This window comes from Protopterus annectens, chromosome 11.part0 (assembly GCF_019279795.1).
Source record: "Protopterus annectens isolate FY-2018-M chromosome 11.part0, PAN1.0, whole genome shotgun sequence".
NCBI classification, from domain to species: domain Eukaryota; kingdom Metazoa; phylum Chordata; order Ceratodontiformes; family Protopteridae; genus Protopterus; species Protopterus annectens.
In genome coordinates, this window is record NC_056745.1 from 543,250,862 (window position 1) to 543,275,200 (window position 24,339).

The window sequence follows — 24,339 nt, forward strand, 5'->3', positions numbered from 1 at the left end:
ATATATATATATATATATATATATATATATATATAAAAAACATCTTTTCAAAGTAATATTTCCGGTCCAGAATGACTATTTGGCCACTTTTATCCGCAGGACGGATTATGATAGGTTTCAAATCAAAAAGTACATGTTGTTCAGGTTTAGATAAATTCACAAAGCCTTTCCGCCTGTTAGAATTAAGAAGGGAATAAACTTAAATTATGTGAAAATGATGAACTATATCACGTACTGGAAGTTGTGGTGGGGTAAAGGTGGTAGGTTTTCTAAACATAAAACTATTGCAACTAGCAGTCGTATCATTATAAAATAATTTCAACATTACATTTCTGGAAAATAGTCTCAAATTAGTCAACTTGTCTGCTATAACCGTAGGCTGTGCCGGGATGAATGATAAACCTTTACTTAATACCTTAATCTCCATATCAGTCAATATTTCCGAGGAAATATTCCAAATAAAGTCTAAGTCACCTGTTTCCACATTGTTGCTAGTGTTTGGAGAGTTCCCTCTGACACTTAAGGCCTCCGCTTGCTTTTCTGCTGTTTCTGTATTCCCTCTATGGAACACTTCTGATTCTGTTGAAAAGGAAGGTGGTTTGAAAAAAACTGTGCATGTTGCGTGGAAGGTTTCTGCAACTAATTGTACTTGAGGTGTCTTTGACCATACCACTGCTTCTGAGTTAGCAAAATTTGAAGGAACAGAGTCAGTCGAATTTCCTTCTAGTGGTATACTGCACACAGAATGCTGGCTCGCTGATAAGGGGCCTCACTTTCCGTTATGTTACCAGAAGGACGTACACCAGCTGGCATCAATGTCGTTGTCGATGGAGGATGTGATATAAGGGAGTGATGTTTATTCCTATTGGTTGTTGTAGTCTGAACCAAATTTGAGTTTTTCACACCAGTATTAGGAGCTCTCTCAGGCTGTTCTCTTAGCCAAGTAAAAACAAAGTTATTGGAGGAATCATTAAGATCTCGTAGTTTCTTCTTTTTCTGCTGTATAAGCTTGTGCTCAAAGACGCACACATGATCAATGATTTCACTGACCATTACATGGACTGAACCAGTGGGATATTTGGTATAAATCTATTCCTGCAATTGCTCCAGTTGAGCCACTAATTCTCTCGCAAGATGTTGAAAATCAAAAGGTGCATATGTATCAAGTAGTACCTAGTATCAAGTATAGTATAGTATATAATATATACTATAATAATATATATTATATACAATATATAGTATATAATATAGTAAGTATAGTATCAAGGTTTACCTTCTGCCATTTCACGAGCAGCTGAGGATACTGTTCACCATAGGTAGGCAAAACAAAGACTCAAGCCACAGGGAATGAGAGTACAGCATGCCTCCATATGATGCTGCTGACACTGAAGGTGCTTTAGCAGATATAAATCACTCTCTAAAGTCTTGGTTTGTTCACGCAAATGTCTAGTTTCCCTCACCCCATTGTCACTCTCAGGGTTTAACATCAGAGTCTCATCCATAAGTAGAGGATTGTCTTAGTCCCTTAAAAAATTGAACAACACATTTCTCCATTGTTCATTGGGAACAAAATCTAATTCTATGTCAATAGTTCCCTCCGCCATGTCCTTCACAGGCAGCAAAAACACACAGACAACAGAAATGAAGAAACATTGCCAGGAAAGGTAAACTGCTGGAACACAAACCAGGAGACAACTGTAGTAAAAATAATTCTAAGCAGCCCACAGCGGATATGTAAAACACTAACTTATTACACATAAGGAAAGAGATGAGCTCTCACTATAAGCTTCATCATATCTAAAACACAATGTCAAATTCATCCCTATAAACTACAAACAGGAGTTAAAGCCTCCAATCAGATAAAAGTGCATTCAGAATTACTAGATCACCATGGTAAGAATTTAAAGATGTAGTAGTTATCCAATAAAAATAGTTAAAATAAAAAAATAAAGTGGAGAAGCTGGCACAGTTACACACACAATCCTGCCAAATTCCGCAAAGTGGAAGCAGCAATGAATGCAGTATTAAATTCCGTAAACCAGCAAAAGTAAAATTCCGTGCAATAGGAAGGACACATGTACAGATGCAACTTAGGAAAGTTGCATTTGGATAACGGATGTTTCAGATAACTGACTTACAGATAATCAACATTCTACTGTACGTTAATACAGCACAAGTAACAACTAGAATGTCCAGGGATTCTTTACAAAAAGGATACAAGGCTTAAACCACATGGAATATGGAGACCCCATCAAAGCTTTATCTTAATACCCCGTCTCCTACACTCTAAGAGTCCGTCTATACCTGGCTTATAAGGCATCGTATAATCCTGTACTGAGGGACTTGCTGCATATGAACATGACTAACATCATTAGAAACACTCAATCCAAGCACCTAAACCTCATTTGTAATACAGCATACTTATGGGACAGATGTGTTTCAGAGACTGCACCTGTTATGGAAAGGCTTCCCATCTCTGTGAAGCACTTTGACACTCACCCTTTTTAAACATAATCTGTCCCAGTGGATTGAAAATAAAAAAAATGTATCCCTGGACTCATACCCATTTCCCTGCTGGACAGAGGTATTTTATAAATGATCTGCCACCTAAACATATCTACATTCCCCTGGGTAACATACCCAGTCTCTTCTGGCAGTTGGCCTAGTAATCGCCTATGAAAGAAAAACTATGATGCAGTGGAAGGAAATTGCAGTTGGTGCAGAAACTACAAAATAAACTATACAGGGAAAGCAAAACAAAAAAAAATGTTATGCTAACCTCATAACATGTTAGCCCACAGCACAAACAGAATGTTATTTTTATAGATTGTTTTTCTACAATGGCAGCAGAAGACTCAGCCTCGCCTCCAAAACAGTATCATAAAGGACAATTCAATGATAAAAATGAGGCTAAGAAAACCTTTGGTAAAAAAAAAAAAAAAAAAAAAAAACCTCACAATGTTCCATTTTGAATTCTCTTAAGCTTCTTTATCAAGGTTATTGATCTAAATAATTAAATATCAAACAACTTACAAGCTTTCAAGAAAGAAAATCATATACTTCACTTTATCTGATCAACCGTGCACTCAAGGACGGCATCAGATGTAATCAAGACTTCAACAATAATTCTCACAGCCAAAAACTAAAACTAGCTCTTTGATGTGCTTAATGAAATTTGGCTTAAATCTGAAAACCTTTTCTTAAACGAAACATACATTTCATAATTATATACAAAATCCAAACTTTGTACACAAAGAAAAGTGAAACGTATTAACAAGATGCTGAACTTTCAAGTACATGTACTGGGAATGTTAAGTTTTTAAGTTGTGCTCACCTGCTCAGCATATCTGCCATAATGTCCAAAGCTTCTAGCTGAACAGAAACATCTTCCTGCTTAGCTATTGCACTTGTCAGCCGTCCAGTAATTTTTTTACAAACATTAGCAGCCAAAGCAGACCCTAAAAATACAGAACAAGATCTTCAAAAATATGCAACCAACACTGCATTATTACTCGCAGGAAAGAATAAAATTTTGCAATATTAGTGAAACAAAATAGTAAAGCAAGTGCTATATACACGGTCTAAACTTAAACATCTCGCAAGAAAGATAAAAATAACTGAGAATCTTAAAAGCTAATAAGAGTATCATCTTACAACTGTTTAACACAAAAAAATGAAAAATATGTACCATGGATTACTTGGACACTAAAAGGCTTGCTGAACAGGTTCATTTTTACCCCTAATCTGTCCATTAGTAATATAAGGGACAGTCTTGGGGCAAGTTTTCCGCTTCCCAGCACAGATTCAACTTGCGCTTGAACATGGACAGGGATGAGGTTTGTTTTACATGGATGGAGAGTCTGCTCCAGAGAAGTGCTATCCCCTGCAAGATGTACCTGCCCCTCTAAACCGTTACACTGAGGAAAGTCTACCTTGAGGCAGACAGATCTGGCCTGGTCTGTAGCATTTGGAGAATGGGAAACAGATACTGGGCCAGTTTATGCCAGTCTTGAAGGGAAGTCCGATAACACCAGGGAAGCAGAGAAGGAAGTTAAAAATGACTTGGTAATAAAAATTAAAAAACATACCAGCACCTCAGGCTTAACTGCCTTCAGAATATAACAAGGCAAACAATCTACTGAACACACAAATCCCAAGGGACAAAAAAAAGTAACACTTCAGTAGATATTTATATTGTTGGTTACATGCTAATTGAACTGGTTTACTAATAATGAATCAATATGGACTGTAACAAATTTCTCTACATAGTTTGAGATACGGAGACGCTTATAAACCTGTTTAATATTCAGTGACCCATACACCGCCCACCAACTTTTTCTAATTTTTTCACTCTCTCCCTCTTGGGAATGTTTGTATTTAACATACTCAACTGGTATTATTGTTCTACACAGAAGGATGTTAAGCAGAGGCACTATGTTGTTTTAATGCTCATTAATAAAAAACAAAATGTATGCACGTACCATAACAATAGATCCGTGTGGTTTCCATCTGGTTCAACCTGTGGGTTTATCAGATCTGATGCCACCCAACGTCCAAGACTTCAGCTCAACAAGCGCTACCTCCTCTACCTATAACTGCCCACTTCACTAGAGATACCTCAGATGTGGATGCTCTTTTCTATACTTATACTCCCAGACCTAGACCCTTGGGGAAGATAATCTAGTCTGTCTGGTATCATTTGAGCACTAAAACCAGACATTTTACATTAAGAAGGACCACCCCTGCACCCTTGTAGCATAAGTGTGCAGCCAAGGACTTGTACAAGTTGGGAATTGCTGGAACAAGACTCAGTCTTGGGCTTTCCCTTTGGTTACTTTGTTTAAAATTGTTTAACTTAGCTTCTATTTAAGCGCCATGTAAGTGTGGGTTTTTGCATAGTTTACTGGAGCTGCTCAGAGACTGGTGACTTTAGCCAGAAATCAGGAGGGAATCTGAACCAAATCCAAGGCATCCATTGAAATCTGCTGAACAATAAGCATTTTTAAAGCCTACACTGCACTTGAGAGCAGGATTCTACTGAATTGCTGCATTATTTAATTTTTTTTTTTTGCTGCTGTGACCGATTTTCTGTACTGTAAAATACAGAAGTACTAGAAATTCACAGCACAGGCTAGATTCAGACTTGCTGAATCTAGATTGTTTAATACCACTTGACCAGCCATTTTACAATAAGAAGGCCCCCTCCCTACACCACTGTGGCAGAAGTATGCAACCTAGGAGCCATCTGAGTTGGCCATTGCTGGAAAAAGGCTCAGTCTTGGGCTTTCTCATTGGTTAATCTGTTTTAAATCTATTTAACTTCACTTCTACTAAAACCTTGCATATGGACATAGCTGCGCAACGGGGTTTAGCACATCTGTGTATAGCCATGCATAGAAGCAAATGTCTGGAAAGGAATTTTCCAGAGACATCTGCTAAGGAACCCTCCCTTGCTTCACTGTACGCAACACAGTTGCACACTGCTGCCCTGCGAGCAACTCAGCTGTGCATTGTGAAGCACTGACACAGTTTTCTACCCTAGCCCTCCACAGAACAGCTGCTTTTTGTTAGTTTTACAGCAAAACCTGGTCCATCAAGCCCACTCCTCACTAGTTACTGCAGTATATACCTGCCATAATGGATAGACAGTTTCTCACCATTTCTCCAGCCGGATTGACATGGGCATCATGAGGCAATGTAGCAACGGCTTCATGTATACTGACAACCAATTATTCCTAAAACAAATACAACATGTGAAAGATGCATCTATACTCATTTCTCACACGTAAGAAATCAGTGACCAAAACAGGTTGGCTGCACACACACCACCTCCTGCACACAAGCTCACAACACACAAGCCCACATATGTAGAAGTACTTACTAGAAGCCCACCTAAAGATCAGAAGCCTCCCAAGCGCAAACCTACTGCACACCCTGCAGACCCAAAAGAATCCACTACACAATACACACTGTCTCAGCCAATAAGCCCCTAAGGCAAAAAACTTCAAAACCAAATGTCATGGTCACAGGTGACTCCATAGTGAGACACACACACACATTACCCTCACCAGGCTGGACAAGTAGAAGGCCACGGTCAGCTGCTTGTCAGGTGCCAGGATCCATCAGATCATGCACGCACTCACGTTTCTCAACAAGTAGCATCATGACTCTGTCATAGTCCACGTTGGAGGGAATGACTTGAGACGTACCTCACAGGACTATATGAAGAGAGACATGACTGAGCTCTCAGATTTTGTCCCCCAAGTAGGTATGTCCCTAGCCTTAAGCAGCATTCTAGCTTCACCCAGGATGATGCCTCAATATAAACAAAAAATGAAAAAGAGTTCAACAATTGGTTTAGCTTTTGCTGTCAATCTGGGGGATCCAGTATCTGTCAGCCTGGGAAGCTATGGTTGACAGACCACGCTGCTTTGACAGAGATGGTCTTCACCTGTCACAGGTACGGCCTCCCCCCATAGTGCCGTTTTTAGGCAATGTCATAACTACAAAATTTCAGATGTAAAAAAAATCCACTAGAGACAAACTCAAGGTTATGTTGCTTAATGCTAGCAGTCTAAAATCGGAAACTGCTCTCACTGGAAGCACTCCTTACCCTTGGAAGATGCAGATGTTCGTGCAGTCAGAGAGAGATGGCTCAAGGCTGCACAAAGCACCCCAGCCATGCAAGGTTACAATACCTTCCACACACTCAGATCTCAAAATGAGAGTGAAAGAACCAAAGGTGGAGGTGTATCCATCTTCATAAAAACAAATACACCTCAAGACTGGTCAAACAGCACGACTCCCTAGAGCTACTCCAAGTCCAACTAACTGTAGGTAAACCCCCCTTCTATCTCATTGTTTGCTACAGGTCCCCCACCATGAACCACGAGAACTACTCTGCCTACCTGGTCCTACTTGAGTCACTCACTGCACAGCCAAATGCCTTGTTTATGCGTGATTTCACCTATTCTTCCACTGACTGGGTGTCATATATGAGCACAAACACGCTCGCCCTAAGGTTCCTGAACTTTAATACAAATGCACTGGAACAGAAAGTCTGCACCCCAACAAGGGGTTTGAATGTCCTAAACTTAGTACTCGCCAACATAGGGGGTCTCTGCACTACCCCTTGTGTGCTGCCCTGCCAAAGTTCCGATCATAAATCAGTCTCGTTTGAAGTATCAATCATACCTGACCCCCCCCCAAGAGCAAAAAGGATGAAAAATTTCTCCAAAGCAGACTACAGCCTCCTAAGTGATGACTAATAGTTTAAAAACCCGGTACTACTGTCAACAATGACTCCTATACAAAGGTGTACACAAATGCAGTGTATACACAAATGCAGTGTATAAAAACACCTATACAAATGTATAGGCTCAGCTGTACCTGAACAGATCAAAACAGGTTCTTACAAAAAAACAAGTCATGTGCGTGGGACATCTGAAGTTGGCTACGGGAGCGTGGGCCATAAAAGTAATGTCTGCACATGCCAAACCTCAAAACGGAGCACCCAGTCAGACCCCAGTCCCAGGATAACTGTAAGAGTCCAGTGCCAACCAAAAAGGGACAGTTTAATGGAAAAAGGGGAAGGAGGGAGGGAAGGAAGGAATACTGCAACATGGAAGAGAAGGACATCTATGGTTATGGTAAGATTTTTACACAACTATTCTATGCCCTTCTATTCTCATGCTGCAGTTTTCCAAACCCTTGGGTGAGTGCCAAAGTTCAAAGGGAAGAAGAGGATGGAGGCTTCAAACTATTTTCTAGGAATCCATGAAGGACTGCCCTGGCTAATCAAGCCCTGAATTTAGAAATGTGGTCCAATCAATAATGTTTGGCAAAGGTGTGAACAGAGGTCCAAGTAGCTGCCTCCAAAATGGAGGTGGTGTGAAGTCCTTTAAAGAAAGCCCCAGAAGAAGCCATAGCCCTAGAGGAGTGGGCTTTAACCTTCAATCCTAAGGATTTTCCATGGCATGCATAGCAGAAGGAAAATGCCCTGGGAATACAGGCAGAAATGGTCTGCTTAGTCACCGCTTTCCCCAGAGCAGTGGGGTGAAAGGAAACTGATTTCCTGATAGACTTGGTCTTGTCAAGGTAAAACCTAAGCTGTCTGTGCATATCAAGGGAATACAAGACTGTCACTGTCATTCTGCGAGGGAGGAAAGAAAGTCCTAAGAGTTACTCTGTCCTTGTGGAAGGTGAGGAAAGGGGGAAATAGCTGTAGCTCTGACACTCTTCTGGCTGATGTCACTGCTACCAGGAGCAGCATTTTTCAAAGTGCAGTGTTTTAAAGAAGCCACTGCGGCTGGTTCAATGGGGGCCACCATGAGTTTCTCTAAAACAGTTCAGGTCCCATGGATGGCGAGTCTGAGATGCAGCACTCCTTTTACGAGCAACTTTGCAGGCAAGTCAGATTCCAAAGAAGGGGTGGGTTCACAGGCAGACAAACTGAAGTAGTAGCAAGGTGGGCTGTAACAGAGGAGTACACAAACCCTGTCTGCAAGAGTTCACACAGGTTATGAAAGTACCAAGTGAATATCACCCTGAAAAAGAGTTCAACTGTCTCCGTAGACACCCATTTGGAGAATCTCTTCCGCTTAGACAAATAAGATCTCCTAGTGTTAAGTTTCCTGGCCTCCTGCAGGACAGAATACATCCTCATAATAAAGGTGTCTGTAAGGGATCAAAATTCTATCACCCAAAGGGTAAGGTTCAAAGACTGTAGGTGTGGGTAGATTAGGGGATCCCTTGTCCTGTCTGAGAAGGTCCACTCAGAGGTAATTTGTGGTGACTGCCGCTGGCTAAATGCAGAAGGAGGGGGAACCAGTGCTGTCTTGGCCAAAAGGGAGTCACCAACAAGATTTTTGGTTTGTCCTACTGGATTTTTAGTGGGACTTTCTGAAAAAGTGGGAAGAGGGAAATTCATATAAAAATATCCCCTTCTGGGATGCTCTCCTTCTGGAAGTCGAATCCAATTTGTAATGAGAAATAAATGTATGAGATGAGGACCAAGCAGCTGCAGAACAAATGTCATCCAAAGACACTCTAGACCAAAAAGCCACAGACGTAGTCATGAACCTAGTGGAATGAGCTTTCACCTGACCTGGAGGAGACATGCCTCTGTCCTTATAGACCTGCAAGATGAATGAAGAAATCCATCTAGCTATAGTGACCTTGGAGATAGGACAAAACATTTTTGTAAATTTAATAAATTGTTTGGGGAACCTGTGCAAATAGAATCGTAACAGTCTATGAACATCCAACATGTGGAGCTTGTATTCTATCTTGTTCATAAAATTGGAAAAGAATACAGGCAAATTAATAGTCTGATTGATATTGACTGGTGATGCCACCTTAGGAAGACAGGATGGATTGGTTCCAAGGGAAACTCTGCCTTTATGAAAAATCATGTACGGAAGTTTGATGGACAAAGCCTGCAACTCTGAAACCCTTCTACCAAAGATAATAGCCACCTGAAAAACTGTTTTCCACGATAATAATTTTAGATCAGCAGTTGCGGCAGGCTCGAAAGGTGGAGCGACCAAAGCTTGAAGAACCATAGTAAGGTCCCACGGGGGAACCGGATCTTTGACCGGGGGGAGGGGGACGTAACAAAAAGGTGCCTTTGATAAAGGCTTTACATGGTCTGGAAGATGCTAGAGAGGCAGAATTTTCACCCACATGAAAATGAGAAATGGTAGCCAACTGAACGTTGACAGTAAAGAACTAGCTCCGTGCTGGAAAATATCAGCTAGAAAATCAAGAATAGCAAAAATAGGGGCTGTAAAACTCCTTTGAGAGGCCCAGAAAGAATAAAAAAGTTTCCACTTGCTGCAACAAACCTTCCTGGTCGAAGACTTATGGGCATCTACAAAAATAGACCTAACTGAGGAGGATAGTCCGGGAGTCCTAGCAATTACAGAACTGGAGCAGCAAAGCAGTGAGCTTCAGGCTGTCCAGACTCTGATGAGGCGCCCCACGAAGGGTGTGAAATTAAATCCTGAATGGGACCTAGGATCCAAGGTGGAGCCAGAAGGTGAGACCAAAGGAAGAGAAACCATACCTGGCGAGGCCAGAATAGGACAATTAGGATCACCTTGCTCCCCAGTCAACAAGCTTTCTGCAGAAACCTCGGAATGAGAGGTACTGGCGGATAAGCATACAGAAGACCAGGAGGTCAAGCATGAACTAGAGCATTTGTAGGGCACTCCCCCGGCAGCGGGTTCAGAGCAAAAAACTTGCGGCACTTCACGTTGGAAGGAGATGCGCAGAGATTGCAGCAAGGTTGACTCCTCTCGCTGGAGATCTGTTCCGATCTGATCTGACAGATTCAGAGACCACTCGTAAGGCATCAGAATGGTCAGCCAGCCTGTCGGCTAGAATGTTGGACCATCCCAGAATGTGCATTGTGATGAGAAAGTGACCAGAGATCGCCCATTCCCACACTCTCATGGCCTCGTGACAAAGGGGGCAAGTTCTGGTCCCTCCCAGTTTGTTGATATACCAGACTATCGACACGTTGTCTGAATGGCAATCATCCCCAGAGGAAGAAAGGCATGAAGGACCAGCTTCATCTCTAGGGCACTGATATGCAAAATGGTCTCTATGGGGGACCACAGGCTTTGGACTGGTCTGCACGAACAATGCCCCCCCACCCAAGTTGAGAAAAATCCGTGGTCACTGTGGTTTGGGCCGGGGCCGAGACAAAGGGTCGCCCCTCCAAAATGTCTGGAGAGCTCATCCACCATATGAGGGACAACTGATGCACTAGACTTAGATGGATAAGATAAGTCAATGGCAGTTTCAACAGGGACCATTTAACCACTAAAATCCACTGAAGAATCCGCATGTGTAATAGAGTTATGGTCGCCGCCATCAAGCCTAGGGCCAACACCGATTCTGCCGTTGGAAGATGAGAACGGTAGATTAGGGAGACATGCATACTCAGGTTTTGAACTCTCTACGAGGTCAGGAATATTTTGCACTGAAGAGTATCTATGCTGGCACCAATGTAGTCCATCACATGTACATGATCTAGGAGAGATTTGTATGTGTTGATTGTGATGCCCAAACTCAGGGCAAGTGTCAGGAAGTAATCCCTGGTTTGGTAAAGTAGATGCCTGGCAGGAGCAGTGAGGAGCCAATTGTCCAGGTACGGATAGACCTGAATCCCCCGAAGCCTCAAGTGAGCCACTACAACCGCCATCACTTTGGTAAACACCATGGGGGCTGTGGTGAGACCAAAGGGTACGGCTCGAAACTGGTAATAGACTCCTAGCCGGAAGCAGAGGAACCTCCTGGAGCTTCTGCGCATTTTTATGTGATGGTAAGCATCCTGGAGATCTAAACAGCACATCCAGTCGCTCTCTTACAGGTACAGCATGATGGACTGTAGCATGACCATCCGGAACTTCTCTTTGGCAACTTACAGGTTCAGGGTACAGAGGTCCAGAATGGGCCTCAAGTCCCCCATTTTCTTTGGCACCAAAAAGAACCTGAGTAGAAGCCCGATCTGGACTGATCTGGGGGGAGATGGTTTCCATGACTCGTTTTACTAGCAGCTTGGAAATTTCCTGTGCTGCTGCCTCCCTTTGCGTGGGTGGTACTTTTGGGAGATGTCTGGGAAATAGGGGGGAACCCACGAAGGGGATAGAGTATCCCTCTGGATATGAATTGAAGCACCCAGCGGTCTGCCGTTATGGACTCCCATGCCACTGGGTGCAAGGACAATCATCCCCAAACTGCTTCCAGAGTACAGCAGCCAGGCAACCCCTCAAGGCTGCTGTGCGGGTCTGTCTGAGAAAGGTTAGAGACCCGAAGTTCCTTGGACCCCCTCTGCCTGTGGGCCGGCGTCCATTATGTCCTCCTCCGTCTCTGGTGGAAGTAGAACCCTGAGTGTCCTTTGAATACTGAGACTTCCGGAATCACATCTTCTTTTGCCCTCTCTGCTTCCGAGAAAAAGGACCTTTGAGGATTAGAGAAGCGGATCCCAACGGCAGACAGTATCTTCCCGTCCTTTTCACTCTGGACTAATGTCTCCTTGACGGTCTTACAGAAGAGTGTAGAGCCGTCATAAGGGGCATTGGGAAATGATGCCTTGAAGGGTTCGGAAAACTGACATAACCCGAGGCAGGCGTTACGCCTCATGGACACGCCGGACCCAGCCGACCTAGCCGCTCCTTCTGTAGCATGGGAGAGTCGTCACAAAGACGTATTTGATACTGCTTTTAAAGTGGCCATCCTCGGGGAGAACGAAGCCTTGTCCTCCTGCGACATGAACTTGGGGGGGGCGACTCCTCCAGCTCCTTTACTAGGTCGTGCTGGAGTCTAGTGACATGGGCCAAGTAATTCAGCGCCCGGATCGAAAAAAGGTAGCTGAAGCATACACCCACTTCCCTAAGCGGTCCAATATCTGTGACTCCGGTCAGTAGGGTAGACAGAGAAACTCTCCTGGGCAACTTCCTTCTTAGTGGCTGCTGCTACCACCATGGCGTCCACAGGGGATCCCTTACTCCAGGATGGCCTATCAATGAGGGGGGGGCCTTAAAAATTTATCGGGTCGCTTGGGGATAGGGCTCCATGGTGTCCGGTTCCTTCCATGCCTGCGAGGTGACCAAATCCACCAAAGGATCCGTGGGAGAGGACAACCAGGAAGTAGATGGGCCCCATGCCGCAAGCCTCTAAGAACACAGACTCATCAGAAGAGGGTTTGGAGGCAGACCAACCTCTCCACTGGCACAGGATTTCCATGATGTCTCCAAAGGAGACAACCCTGGGAGGTGATCTTGGGGAGCCCACTCTATTATCTAAATCAGTGTCCTCGGTGAGGGACTCGGGGGAGTTCAAGTGCCTCCTCTTACATGTATGCTTGTGAGACATCTTCGGTGGGACTCTTCAAGCGGCACTAGCAAGCCATTTTTTCCTCTGGGGGAACCGTCTGGGGCTCTTCGAGCATGGGCTGTCCCTCTGGTAAGACAATGGGGACTGTAGACAAAGCAGAGGGGGCAGTCAGGGGGTCTCGATCTGACAGAGAGGACCCTTTCTACCACATCGAACGCCAAAGGAGAGTGAACCTCCTGGGAAACTAATACGGAGGCCAGTCTCCCTGGGTCTGACAAGAGAATCCCAAGCACAACACAATGTGGTTATTCTAAATAGAAAAAAGCCTTGAGAGAGAAAAAAAAAAAATCAATCACACACGTCTATAGAACACTGAAGGGGGGCACCACAGAACAAACTACTCTAACTAGCTAACACTAACACTCAAAGCCAAAGCGATGGGAGCAGAGAAGGGGTACCTACTCTAACCTAATCTGATGAAAAAAAGGATTTTTTTTTACTCACAAAGTTAAACGACCCACTGCTAGCTGGAGCTCAGAAGACACGATGTACAAGCAAATCACGGCAAACAAGATCTGGAGATGGAAGGCAGTGGAGGTGTATTATGGGTAAGTGTAGGAGTCTGGAGCTCAGAGCTGATGCTAGCAATAGTTGCCGGCTCGGATCCGATACGGATCCGTATTCCCACAGGTTGAAGACGGAATGAAGTAAACTACTTCAGATCCAATAATAAACAAATCTTTACAACTGCAGCTCATTATTCACATCTTCACATACTACTACCACATTTTAAGACAGCCATATCAGCCTATAGAACATATTTAAATCCACAACAAAAAATAGGCTAGTACCAAAATAAGGCTGCACCTTTATATATAGAAAATCTTGTACAAAACAATCTTCCACCAATGTATTAAAAATATGGCATAGCTAAGTCACTTACCACATATTTCTTTGCTATGAGCACAGGCTCAAATAATAAGATACAAACAACTTTGCAAAATGCAACAAATATATTTTAAAAAGGTTATTTTTTTTACCACTGGAAGCTGGAGGAAGCTCTCCAATAACAGTCTTCAAACCAATGCTCGAGATGTCTCGAAGCTGTTCTTTATCAGATAACATGTTTGTACAGAGAGTGTCTACAATAGTCTCAACTTGATATTCTTTGACTTTGCTGACCAGTGGACCTAGACTGCAAAAAAATACATATAAATTAATAAATGCAAAAAAATTCCAGCAAACTGACAGTCAGATGAAATTCAGACAAACTTCAATAACAAAGATAACAAACAGAACCTGGATTGCTCCCGTGCATTCAGCACATCGGGCAATAAGCACCCTTCAGCACTTGCTTCTGTAGCAGGTATGGGTTTTATGGGACTGGGTTGCTAGTCCAAGGCCCAACCCTCCTCAGAGGGTGCACCACACATTTGCATGCACACACTCACACTAGGTCAATTTACAGTGTCCAATCCACCTACTGTATGTCATTGGAATGTAGGAGGAAACCAGAGCACCCGGGGAAAACCCGCATGAACGCAGGGAGATCATACAGAATTCACAGAGAAGGCACCCCAGCTTTGAATTGAACCGCAGAACCTCTTGCTGTGAGATGACTATGCTAATCACATCATCACTGCGCCGTCCCCAATAACAGAATAGGTGTATTTGTTCATAGGTAGGTACTAGGCTATCTACCCGATAGCATTTATAAGCCTAGCCAGAATGTGCTGGCTTTTGCCGCCCCCTTAGATTAGTTCCCTGTGCCTCTATCGAGCACAGCCACTGAAGTGATCCCCGGGGTAAACTTGGTTTCCCATCCACTCGTCAAGGTTTCTTTTGAAGAGCGTTAGCGAGGAGCTCTGCCTAATGTACATTGGAATCTTGTTTCAAAGCATAGGAAGTCTCTGGGACAGGAATCTATCCCTCCAGCACGTCCTATTTATTGTTGTGGGGAGGTTCAGATCCCTAGAGCGTGCGGCTTGAAGGGATAAGGTTTTCTTTAGGTGGAGCATGTCCATCAATTCTGTGTTGGACATGGCATTGTATGTCAGGCAGAGATCACCTCTGAATAGGCGGTATGCAACAGAGTACAGCTGGAGTTTCTTCAGTCGAGCTGCATAGGGCATCTGTTTGATGCCAGTGATCCTCTTGGTGAGGTACTTTCTGTGGTCTTTCCAGCTGTTGCAGGTGCCTTGTAAGGTACATCCCAAATGGGGTGTTGTACTCTATGATGGGTCTGATGAGTGATGAGAAGGGCACAATGACCTCTTTTGATCTTGATACAAACCCTGTTGTGATTACGTGGGCTACGTAGAAGGATTTTCTAACCACTTTGGCAATGTGATTATCAAAGGTGAGATTATCTACTTGGGTCTCCAGATCCCTTATTACATCTTCTGTATTTAGGGGACTGCCACCTATGTGGTAGTTTGTGGGTACTTTTTTCCCCAAAGGGAATGACTGTGCACTTTTTGGCATTTAGTTTGAGGCCATGATTTTGACACCAGGTATCAGTCTCAGTGAGACCCTTTTGGAGGTTGTCTGGGTCAGCCGGAGAGTCGATTATAGCTCCTAGTTTGCAGTAGTCTGCAAACTTGGTCAGCCACAGTCCTCCTGTGCTTGCCTGTACCTCTGAGAAGTATATGCCAAACAGGAGGGGTCCTAGGACTGAGCCCTGGGGAATGCCACTTGTAACCAGTTTAGAGTCCGACCTAGCTCCCGCAACTCTCACCATGTGGGTTCTGTCCGTGAGCCAGTTGGCAACCCATCTTGTGACATAGGGGGTTATGTTCAGGCTGGTGAGCTTGTCTATAATACCTGAATGGTGTCGAAGACCTTAGCAAGGTCTAGGTAGGCTGTGTGTACCCAACCTTTCCCTCGTCTATAGCCTTGGTAACTGTCTCAAAGACGTCCACCAGGTTTAGGAGGCATGATCTGCCCTTAAAGCCAAACTGGGTAGGGTCCAGTGTTTGGAGGTTACCAATGTCTCTTAACGAGTTCCATGATGATGGGCTCCATAGCCTTGCAGACCAAACTAGTCAGACGTATAGGGAGACCGTTCCCGGGGTCTGTTCTGGCTCCACCTTTGTGGAGCGGAATAACCATTGCTGTGCGCCACTCTATGGGTACGTATAAGCCTGTGGAGAAGCGGAGTTTGAACAGTGGGTTTAGGTGAGGGGTTAGTCAGTCTTTGAGCATCATCATTATCAAATTGTAACTGCAATCGTTATCACAAGATAGCGATTTATGGGTTACTTTGCCCCGGTAACAAGTTTTACATGAGTAAGACAATAAGTCAACTTACATGAGGATATGTGAACACATCCAAGATGTCAAAAATAATTTTCCTACCAGCCCTGTAGCGTCACTTTTTTTTAAATATCATAATAGTGATTCCGATTTATTGAGGTTCATTATAATGTGTGTTGACATTTTCTGATTTATATTTAGATCCTTCGGATATATCACAGAAGGCGGCTTATTTTATTTTCATGCATGATACTTTACAAGCAAAGGGCCTTAATAATGATTTACTTATGAACTATTTAATATAACAGCTTTGGAAGCATCTTGGAACCTTCTTTCACAGAAGTTAGGATACGTGTATTTTTGTATTTAACTGGCTTATTGTTATAATTAACGAAAGACAAAAAGTGACCAGCCAAACTGTATCAGGAATAAAAAGAACACTAATTCTTTATACAAACACAGTATATCCTGCTCAGAATTCAGGCAATTCACATTTGGTATCTTGGACACTGTCAAAATTAACAACAGAGGTGGTGACTGGAAAAATTTGTTAAAAAAGAAGGAGAGCCAATGGCAATATAGATTGGCTTCTATGTTTCCCCCAGGATTAAATGAAACAGTGTCATTGACACCTCTATTAATTGAAAGGGCAAACAATATTTGAAACATGCAAAGTCTGGATTTGGGACATTTATTATATTGATAAAAGTTTAAAAAGGTAATATTTAATTGCTATTTAAGAATTACAACACACCATACATATATATATATATACTCAATACCAATATACATATTTACAACCAAGTCTATAAAACATTAATAGAACCAATTTTATGGTATATAAATGAATTCTTTTATGAGTTTTTAAATTTATCTAATGTTTTTATTTATATCCTTTGTACCATTCTTCATCAAATATTCATCTTATATAATTAATTGTAAATTATTTGTATATTATATTTTTGGAGCTAACAACATTATTTGGGTTGATACAAATTTTATGATTCTAGTTTTTATTAACAAGTGTATGTTTGTTTAAATAGTTTTTAATTAAATGTGTGACATCACGTATCAAGGACTATTTAAAAGGGTAATTAAAAGTTATTCATTGTTTCTGAAGAAGTCTCTATTAGGAGATGAAGGCGCTAAAACCTCTTGTTCACAATAAATGGTTTTATATACTTTTGGCTAATACTGGTGTTCCTTTTTGGCGTCCTGGATTCCTGGATTCCTGGTTCATTTTGTCTTATTGTTATAATTATTTTATGAACTCAGTTTCACCCGAATTATTTTTGCTTTATGTTTTTAAATTCATATGCACTCTGGTAAATTCTACTGTTCTATTTAGTAATGTTCTAATTGATGAACTATTTAAGTGCTTTACTGCGTTTAAAACTTTTGAACCTTGAAGGTATATGCCAAGACGCTAGTTCATTTTTGGTTTTTACACATTGTTTTTCTAAACAAACAATTGCTACATTGCATCAATACACCCATAACAACCAAACTGGCTGTGGAGAAATTGGGAAAGTGCCTATCCAAGACGTCAAGTCCTTTATTGGGTGTGGTGCTCAAGGGGTTAATAGTGCACCAAGTGTGCCTTTGGGACTACAGACTAGCAAAGGTTATACAACAGTAAATTAAAGGGGCAGTGCTCCTCAACGCATAAAGCAGTTGCAATACACTCGAGAGTTACTGGTTCAGAAGAGGGCTTATAGGGAAGATTTGGTTTCTAGGTCTATACAGGGCACTACTTGCTACAAAAGAAAATATTGCCAGCCCAGTTCGCTGGAATTTTGTAAATAATTATGTTATTTGCGAATATCAACATGACTCATATGCTTCTGTTACCAATGTATTAGACGTTATGTGTATATCAGACTGGTGGTACAGAAGTGTATGTAAAGCATTGAGCTTAAAGATATATCCACACAGTGTACCCTACTGGAAAAGGGCAGATGTGTATACACTATTGTAATTGTGTAAATGTATATAAACAGTGGAAACTGGAACATAGGTTAACTTGCAAAACTTCAGAAAAATGGTTGAAATTAAATTGTTTTACAACTGCGCCTTAAAAGTTAGTTTCAATGCAGCAAGGAGACAGGATTTCTAAAACTAGGGAGCCTTCTGCATTGTATTAAGTGTTTTATTGTTTTAGGTCTTCCAGCAGTTGCAAACATCTGTAGGCTATGTATGAAGATACTAAATGCTAGCAGTTTCTAGCAATGGTTGCTGGGCCTGGGAACTGAAAGTCAGGTGACAAAAAGTGATGTCATGCTGCAAGCATCCCAGCAGTAATATTCAATATTAATTTAAGAACTCAGAGTAACTGGGCATTTTGTACTTTGTCTTTGACCTGGCAGCATCAGCTGGAAACATTCACTCACTGTTACAGCAAGGCAAGACAGATGTGGTAAGTTTCTAAAGTATAGTAATTATTTTAGACTCTGAGGAATATAGTAAAGATTAGTTTAGATATTTTCTGTATTTGAGACTGTCAGATGTGATGTTTGCTCTGAGAGTGTTGATGGAGAAGTACAGAGAAGGTCAGAAGGAGTTTCATTGTGTTTTTGTAGACTTCAAGAAAGCATATGACAGTGTGCCTAGAGAGGAGTTGTGGTATTGTATGAGGAAGTCGGGAGTGTCAGTAGTATGCAAGAGTGGTACAGGATATGTACGAGGGTAGTGTGACAGCGGTGAGGTCTGCGGTGGCAGTGACGGATGCGTTTAAGGTGGAGGTGGGATTACATCAAGGATCAGCTCTGAGCCCTTTCTTATTTGCAATGGTGATGGACAGGTTGACAGACGAGATCAGACAGGATTCCCCGTGGACTATGATGTTTGCAGATAACATTGTGATCTGTAGTGAGAGTAGGGAACAGGTGGAGGAGACCCTGGACAGATGGAGATATGCTCTAGAGAGAAGAGGAATGAAGGTTATCAGGACTACGGCAGAATATATGTGTGTGTGAGAGAGGGAGGATACAGGAATGGTGAGGATGCATGGAGTAGAGGTGGTGAAGGTGGATGAGTTTAAATACTTAGGATCAATAGTTCAGAGTAATGGTGAGTGTGGAAGAGAGGTGAAGAAGAGAGTACAGGCAGGATGGAGTGGGTGGAGAAGCGTGTCAGGAGTGAATTGTGACAGACTAGTACCAGTAAGAGTTAAAGGGAAGGTCTACAAGAGGGTAGTGAGACCAGCTATGTTATATGGGTTGGAGACAGTGGCATTGACAAAAAGGCAGGAGTTTGAGCTGGATGTGGCAGAGTTAAAGATGTTAAGATTTGCACTGGGTGCGACGAGGGTGGACAGGATTAGGAATAAGTGTATTAGAGGGTCAGCCCAGGTTGGAAGGTTTGGAGACAAAGCCAGAGGGGCAAGATTACTTTGGTTTGGACGTGCTGAGGAGGGATGCTAAGTATATTGGGAAAAAGATGCTAAGGATGAAGCTACCAGGTAACAGGAAAAGAGGAAGGCCTAAGATAAGGTTTATGGATGTGGTGGGAGAGGACATGCAGGTGGTTGGTGTGGCAGAGCAAGATGTAGAGAACAGGAAGAAATGGAAACAGATGATCTGCTGTGGCGACCCCTAACAGGAACAGCCGAAAGAGGATGATGATGATTTGAGACAGTCAAGCAAGGTTTTAAATATTTCCTGTGATTTTGAACTCTGAAGTTACTGTGATGATGATTTACTGAGTATTTTCTTGTTATTTTATTATTAAATATATTTAAATGTCGGCCGCAGTGGTGAAACGGTTAGAGTTGACGCCTCACAGCAAGAGGTTCTCTGGTTCAATTCTCAGCAGGAGTGCCTTCTGTGTGGAGTCTGCATATCCTCCCTGTGATCGACTGAACTTTAAAAAGACATGCATGTAGGTGTGTGTGTGTGTGTGCGCCTTCACTGAAGGTTGGGAGCCGGGCTAGCAACTCAACACGGTAAAAATCCACTGCCAATCATAAGCGGACCAGTGATCTGCTGTAGCGACCCCTAACCGTGAAAAGCCGAAAGACTTTTATTAAAAACATATTTAAACCTTTCAACTGAGGCTGTTCTATCTAGAGATAGTTATGCTCTTCGGGTACCTGCATATCTATTTGGTGACACTGTGCAGACCACTCCTAATAGCCTTGCTCTTGGTCAAACTACCATTTGGATTAATAGTAGCATACACAGTTGGACTGGGCATCCCCCATTGTTAAGGGCCTTAAAGTAGCTGATAAGGGGTTCTGGTGGCAGTGATAACTATCTTATAGTCGGGGCAGAAGGGGGCATAGCTAGTAAACTTGTGCGAGAGAGAGTGCGAGAGAGAGTGCGAGAGAGAGACTTGGGCAGGGACACGAAGCACTGGTTGGACAGAGTGTTGGAGGACTTGAGCCCTTAGCCAGGGTTCTAAACCAACTCTACAGCTGTGCCAGTGGGGAGTCTTATTGGGGATCAGGAGAAACCAGCCCCAGACTGACTGTGATCTGTGTGTGCTGTTAAGGGAAATTGCACTTTACTGCCTGTGTACTGGTCATCCTCCCAATGTATACGTTCCCCCATCCTCCCAATGTACACGTTCCCCCACACTTAACAGTGGCGAGGATTGAGGCTCCTTGATTACTGGATCAGTGTTGGGGCGTTGCATCACTAACCACAGACTGGCAGCTGTGTACAAATGTACCAATTAATAAACAAGTTCATACAGCATCTAAGGCAGATGGGCAGTCAAGAAATGCAGACTTCTCCAAATATGGTATGTAGGCCTTTCTACCAGCCCATGTCTCAAAATTTTGCTTAGAGGTTTCCAAACTCAGATTGTTTAACATTAAATGGGATGTCATTCCAAAATTTTCAACTGTAACAGAAATATATAGAGACTTCATCGCAGAATTGCCCATTTTCATTATGAAGTGCATATTGTTATGCTTATGCGCTTAGGACATTAAACTTGTGGTTAGATAGCAAATTTTTAATTTTTTTTAAACACAAGTGATTGACCAATTTGATTCTGATCAATGGTATACTGGAACCTCATGTGTGTGTAAGGGTTTTATTTATTTGTTACAAAACAGCAGCTTTTCATGAATCGTTATTCTAATGAAGTCCAGCTTACAGGACACTTAATGACAGTTTATCAAGGTTACTTATTCCGGACTTGAAAGGAACTGTTCAGTTTATCAAGGCTGTTGTTCTTTCGGCTTTTCCTGGTGAGGGGGTCGCAGTTTTTCAGCTCCTGGGACTTTTAGTGGTATTTGTGTGGCATCTGGGCAGAAACCAGAAACATTCTGGAATAAAAGCCTTCCTCCCTTTTGTCTAAAGACACTGGTAGTAGGACTGCTAGGGTAAGCATGTGTTGAAAAAACACGAGGAAATTGCTGTTTGGTTCAGAGGAATTTCCCTGAAAGGAGGTGTGCATGCTGTTGCAAAGGGAAAGACTGACAGTCTACAGAACAGACAGGAGGAATTCTGGCATAGTCATTCTTAAGGCCAGTTGGTCCCATTTTCTGAAAGGAGAACTACAAAAAACTGGGACCCTAACGGAAGATGATATGGAGTGATTTAAAAAAAAAAAAAAAAAAAAAAAAGAGAGAAAAAAGCAGAGGACATGAACTCCCTGAATTAATTTCCCTCTGTCAAACTATTTAAGAAGCTAAGCAGTAGGCCAAACAAAACCTCTTTATTTGCATTACAGTTTAAAATCTCAGACGTTACCCATCCAAAAACCTTTCAGTGCATGCCCAGGAATATCTTCTCAACACAGCAGCAGTAGTGGCCCTACACACAGTATCTGCACAATCATACACACCCTTCAAAGCATGTTTAAACTCATGATAAAAGGTGAAAAACTGTGGGATTCACACAGGACCTAACTTCTGAAGGAAGTGTGTCAGAACACTATAGCTGTCAACACCCGACAGAATAGACTGGGAGGAGGACATTCTTTTATGAAATCTGTACAAGACCTTACCAACTTATCTCCAAGAGTAGGGTTGGTACTAAGTGCCCCCCTACCCTTTTTTGGAGGGGGATAGGACTGAAGGCTGGGGACAGGAAGCATTTAACATATACTCTGAGGTTGGCATAACAAGAGGAGGATGCAGCAGGAGGTAAATCCACTTGCAGCATATTATAATGTATCAAGTTTAGAGTAAACTTCTACTTGATCCCATAAGAATCTCCTCTAATGGAGTGGGAGAGGAAAAACTTCTCTCTGAATCAAAGTCTTGGGCTTAAGAGTCAGACAAAGAAAAGACCATGTCTGTTTATGCCAGAAACCTCCAACAGATTTTCCTAAGGAATAATTTCTGCTCTTCAGGGCAGAAAGCCTGCAATTATTTCTAAACTAAGCTAAGAAAGCCATTCTTATGATCAAAGTCTAACCTTTCATTTCTTTTTTTTCTAGGGACCTCCCTGGAGGAAGTCAGAGAAGGAGAAAGTATAACATCCCAAGCAAGAGGTATCTTTCGAGTCGCTCCAAGAGGACCCTCAAACTGTGACTCCTGGACCTAAAACAGATGGTTCACCCATAGCCACACAGGCCTCTGGAACAGCCAAAGAAGACATGCCTGAACCTGCCAGTCTATAATAACCAGGAAGGTTACAATGGAGAGGTTCAAGGAATTTAATAAAAGTGGTCCGAGGACCTAGCAACAGCCACTGCAGTCACATACCATTGGCCAAGTCACTGAATGAAACCACACTGAAGGCAAAGGTTCTTGCTTTAACTTTTTTTTTTTTTTTTTTGGTAAAGGTACATTAGAAGTAGGACCAGTGAAAGAATCCATACTACAGCTAAGAAGCTTGATTGCCAGTAGGCCCTGCTGAGAATACAGTCTGTCAGAAGGTTAGTCAGACAAGTGTTCACAAGCAGCACAAGCTTCTCTACACAGCCCTTCACAAAGCACATGCTTCCCTACACAGCCTTACACAGCCCTTCAAAATTCAAAAGTAAAAGCACAGACAGCACACAAAAATCCTGTCAGAACTCTAGGGTCCTTTTCACAGAAAGTGCATTTGGAGAAAACAAGAAAATGAAGAAGAGATGTCAAGAGAGTCCGCCAGCGCCAAACATAAAACACTTTTCTAGTCCCGAAAAATACTTAATACTGCCATATTACACCTTCAAGAAAAAATGTCTGAAGCAATAGAAGTACTGAAGCAACTAGTCAAAATATACAAACACAGTTTAAAGTACATAAAACTAATTCCCAAGATTTAAAGTCCTTCCACTTCAGTTAAAACATCTCAAAAGCAGTACATTTTGATAGAAGAGGAGCATTATCTATAAGAAATCACAATATAGTAAATCAGCACTTCTTAAGCTACATGAGGCTAAGAGAAACTAAAGGCAAGCAAAACATTCAAAACTTTTCAAGAGTGGGAAAGATTTAAACTTTTTTCTGGGCCAAGACGATTGCCTCACCCAAGGTACTGGTAAGGAAATGCTAGCAAAGGAATTCCAAAGTTAAGATTACAGCACTAAAACAGCTGCATTACATACAGAAGGAAAAATAAGTTACAACTGTTTTACTTCCTGATCCATTTTAAAATTTTAATAGTATGTATCTGCTTTAACCAAATTCTTAAAGCCTATATTAGTAATTCTAGTACATAGTTGTACTGTATTTTGCTACTTACGTGAACTTAACTGTTGGTATTAAACCCTAGTTTCATTCTTATGTACCAAGCGTTTGTCAAGCTAGTTCAAGACTAAATGTTCTCATAGAAGGCAGTTCCAGGCCAGTAAGCTCCTAACTAAGGGATTCCTCCCCGGCCATCAGCCTGTTGGGAGTGGTATTATTAAAATCCAGTGTACCTGTTGTTGCCTGCCCTTTAATAATAATTTTGACAACACAATTCCCTCCTTCTGCCTGCTGACAATAAGCACATAGTTTAACAGGAAGAACTTAGGAAAATGATAGCCATTTCTCTCTTTCCACAAAAAAAAAAAAAAAAAAAAAAAAAAAAAAAAAAAAAAATGTATCTGCTTTTACTGTATTTGTGTTTTTTCCTACTTTATTTTGCTTTTGCGTCATCTTAAAAGTACTCAATTATATTTATTACTGCTTGGTGTAACTCATTCTAAGCCTTTTAGTTTAAGCACCTGGGCTTCAGACCAGTTTTACATTAGGAAGGTTTGTGGTCTGCACTTTAGTGGCAGAACAGGTAGCCTACATCCTTCTAAGTTGGGAAATGCTGATTGAGGGCTCAGTGTCTGTTATTCTAAAAGTGTATTAATTCTGGTTTAAGC

At 42.1% G+C, this 24,339-nt stretch overlaps 1 protein-coding gene across 1 annotated transcript in view; it reads right to left on the reverse strand.

The window, feature by feature from the left end:
- CAND1 (cullin associated and neddylation dissociated 1) overlaps positions 1 to 24,339 on the reverse strand; it is a 2,253,229-nt gene that overhangs the window by 2,159,822 nt on the left and 69,068 nt on the right. Inside the window, exons 3-4 of the mRNA XM_044088050.1 lie at positions 13,884 to 14,038; positions 3,335 to 3,458 (exon numbers count right to left, since the gene is read on the reverse strand). Coding sequence (XP_043943985.1) covers positions 3,335 to 3,458; positions 13,884 to 14,038 — 279 coding nt within the window. The remainder of the gene's footprint in view (positions 1 to 3,334; positions 3,459 to 13,883; positions 14,039 to 24,339) is intronic.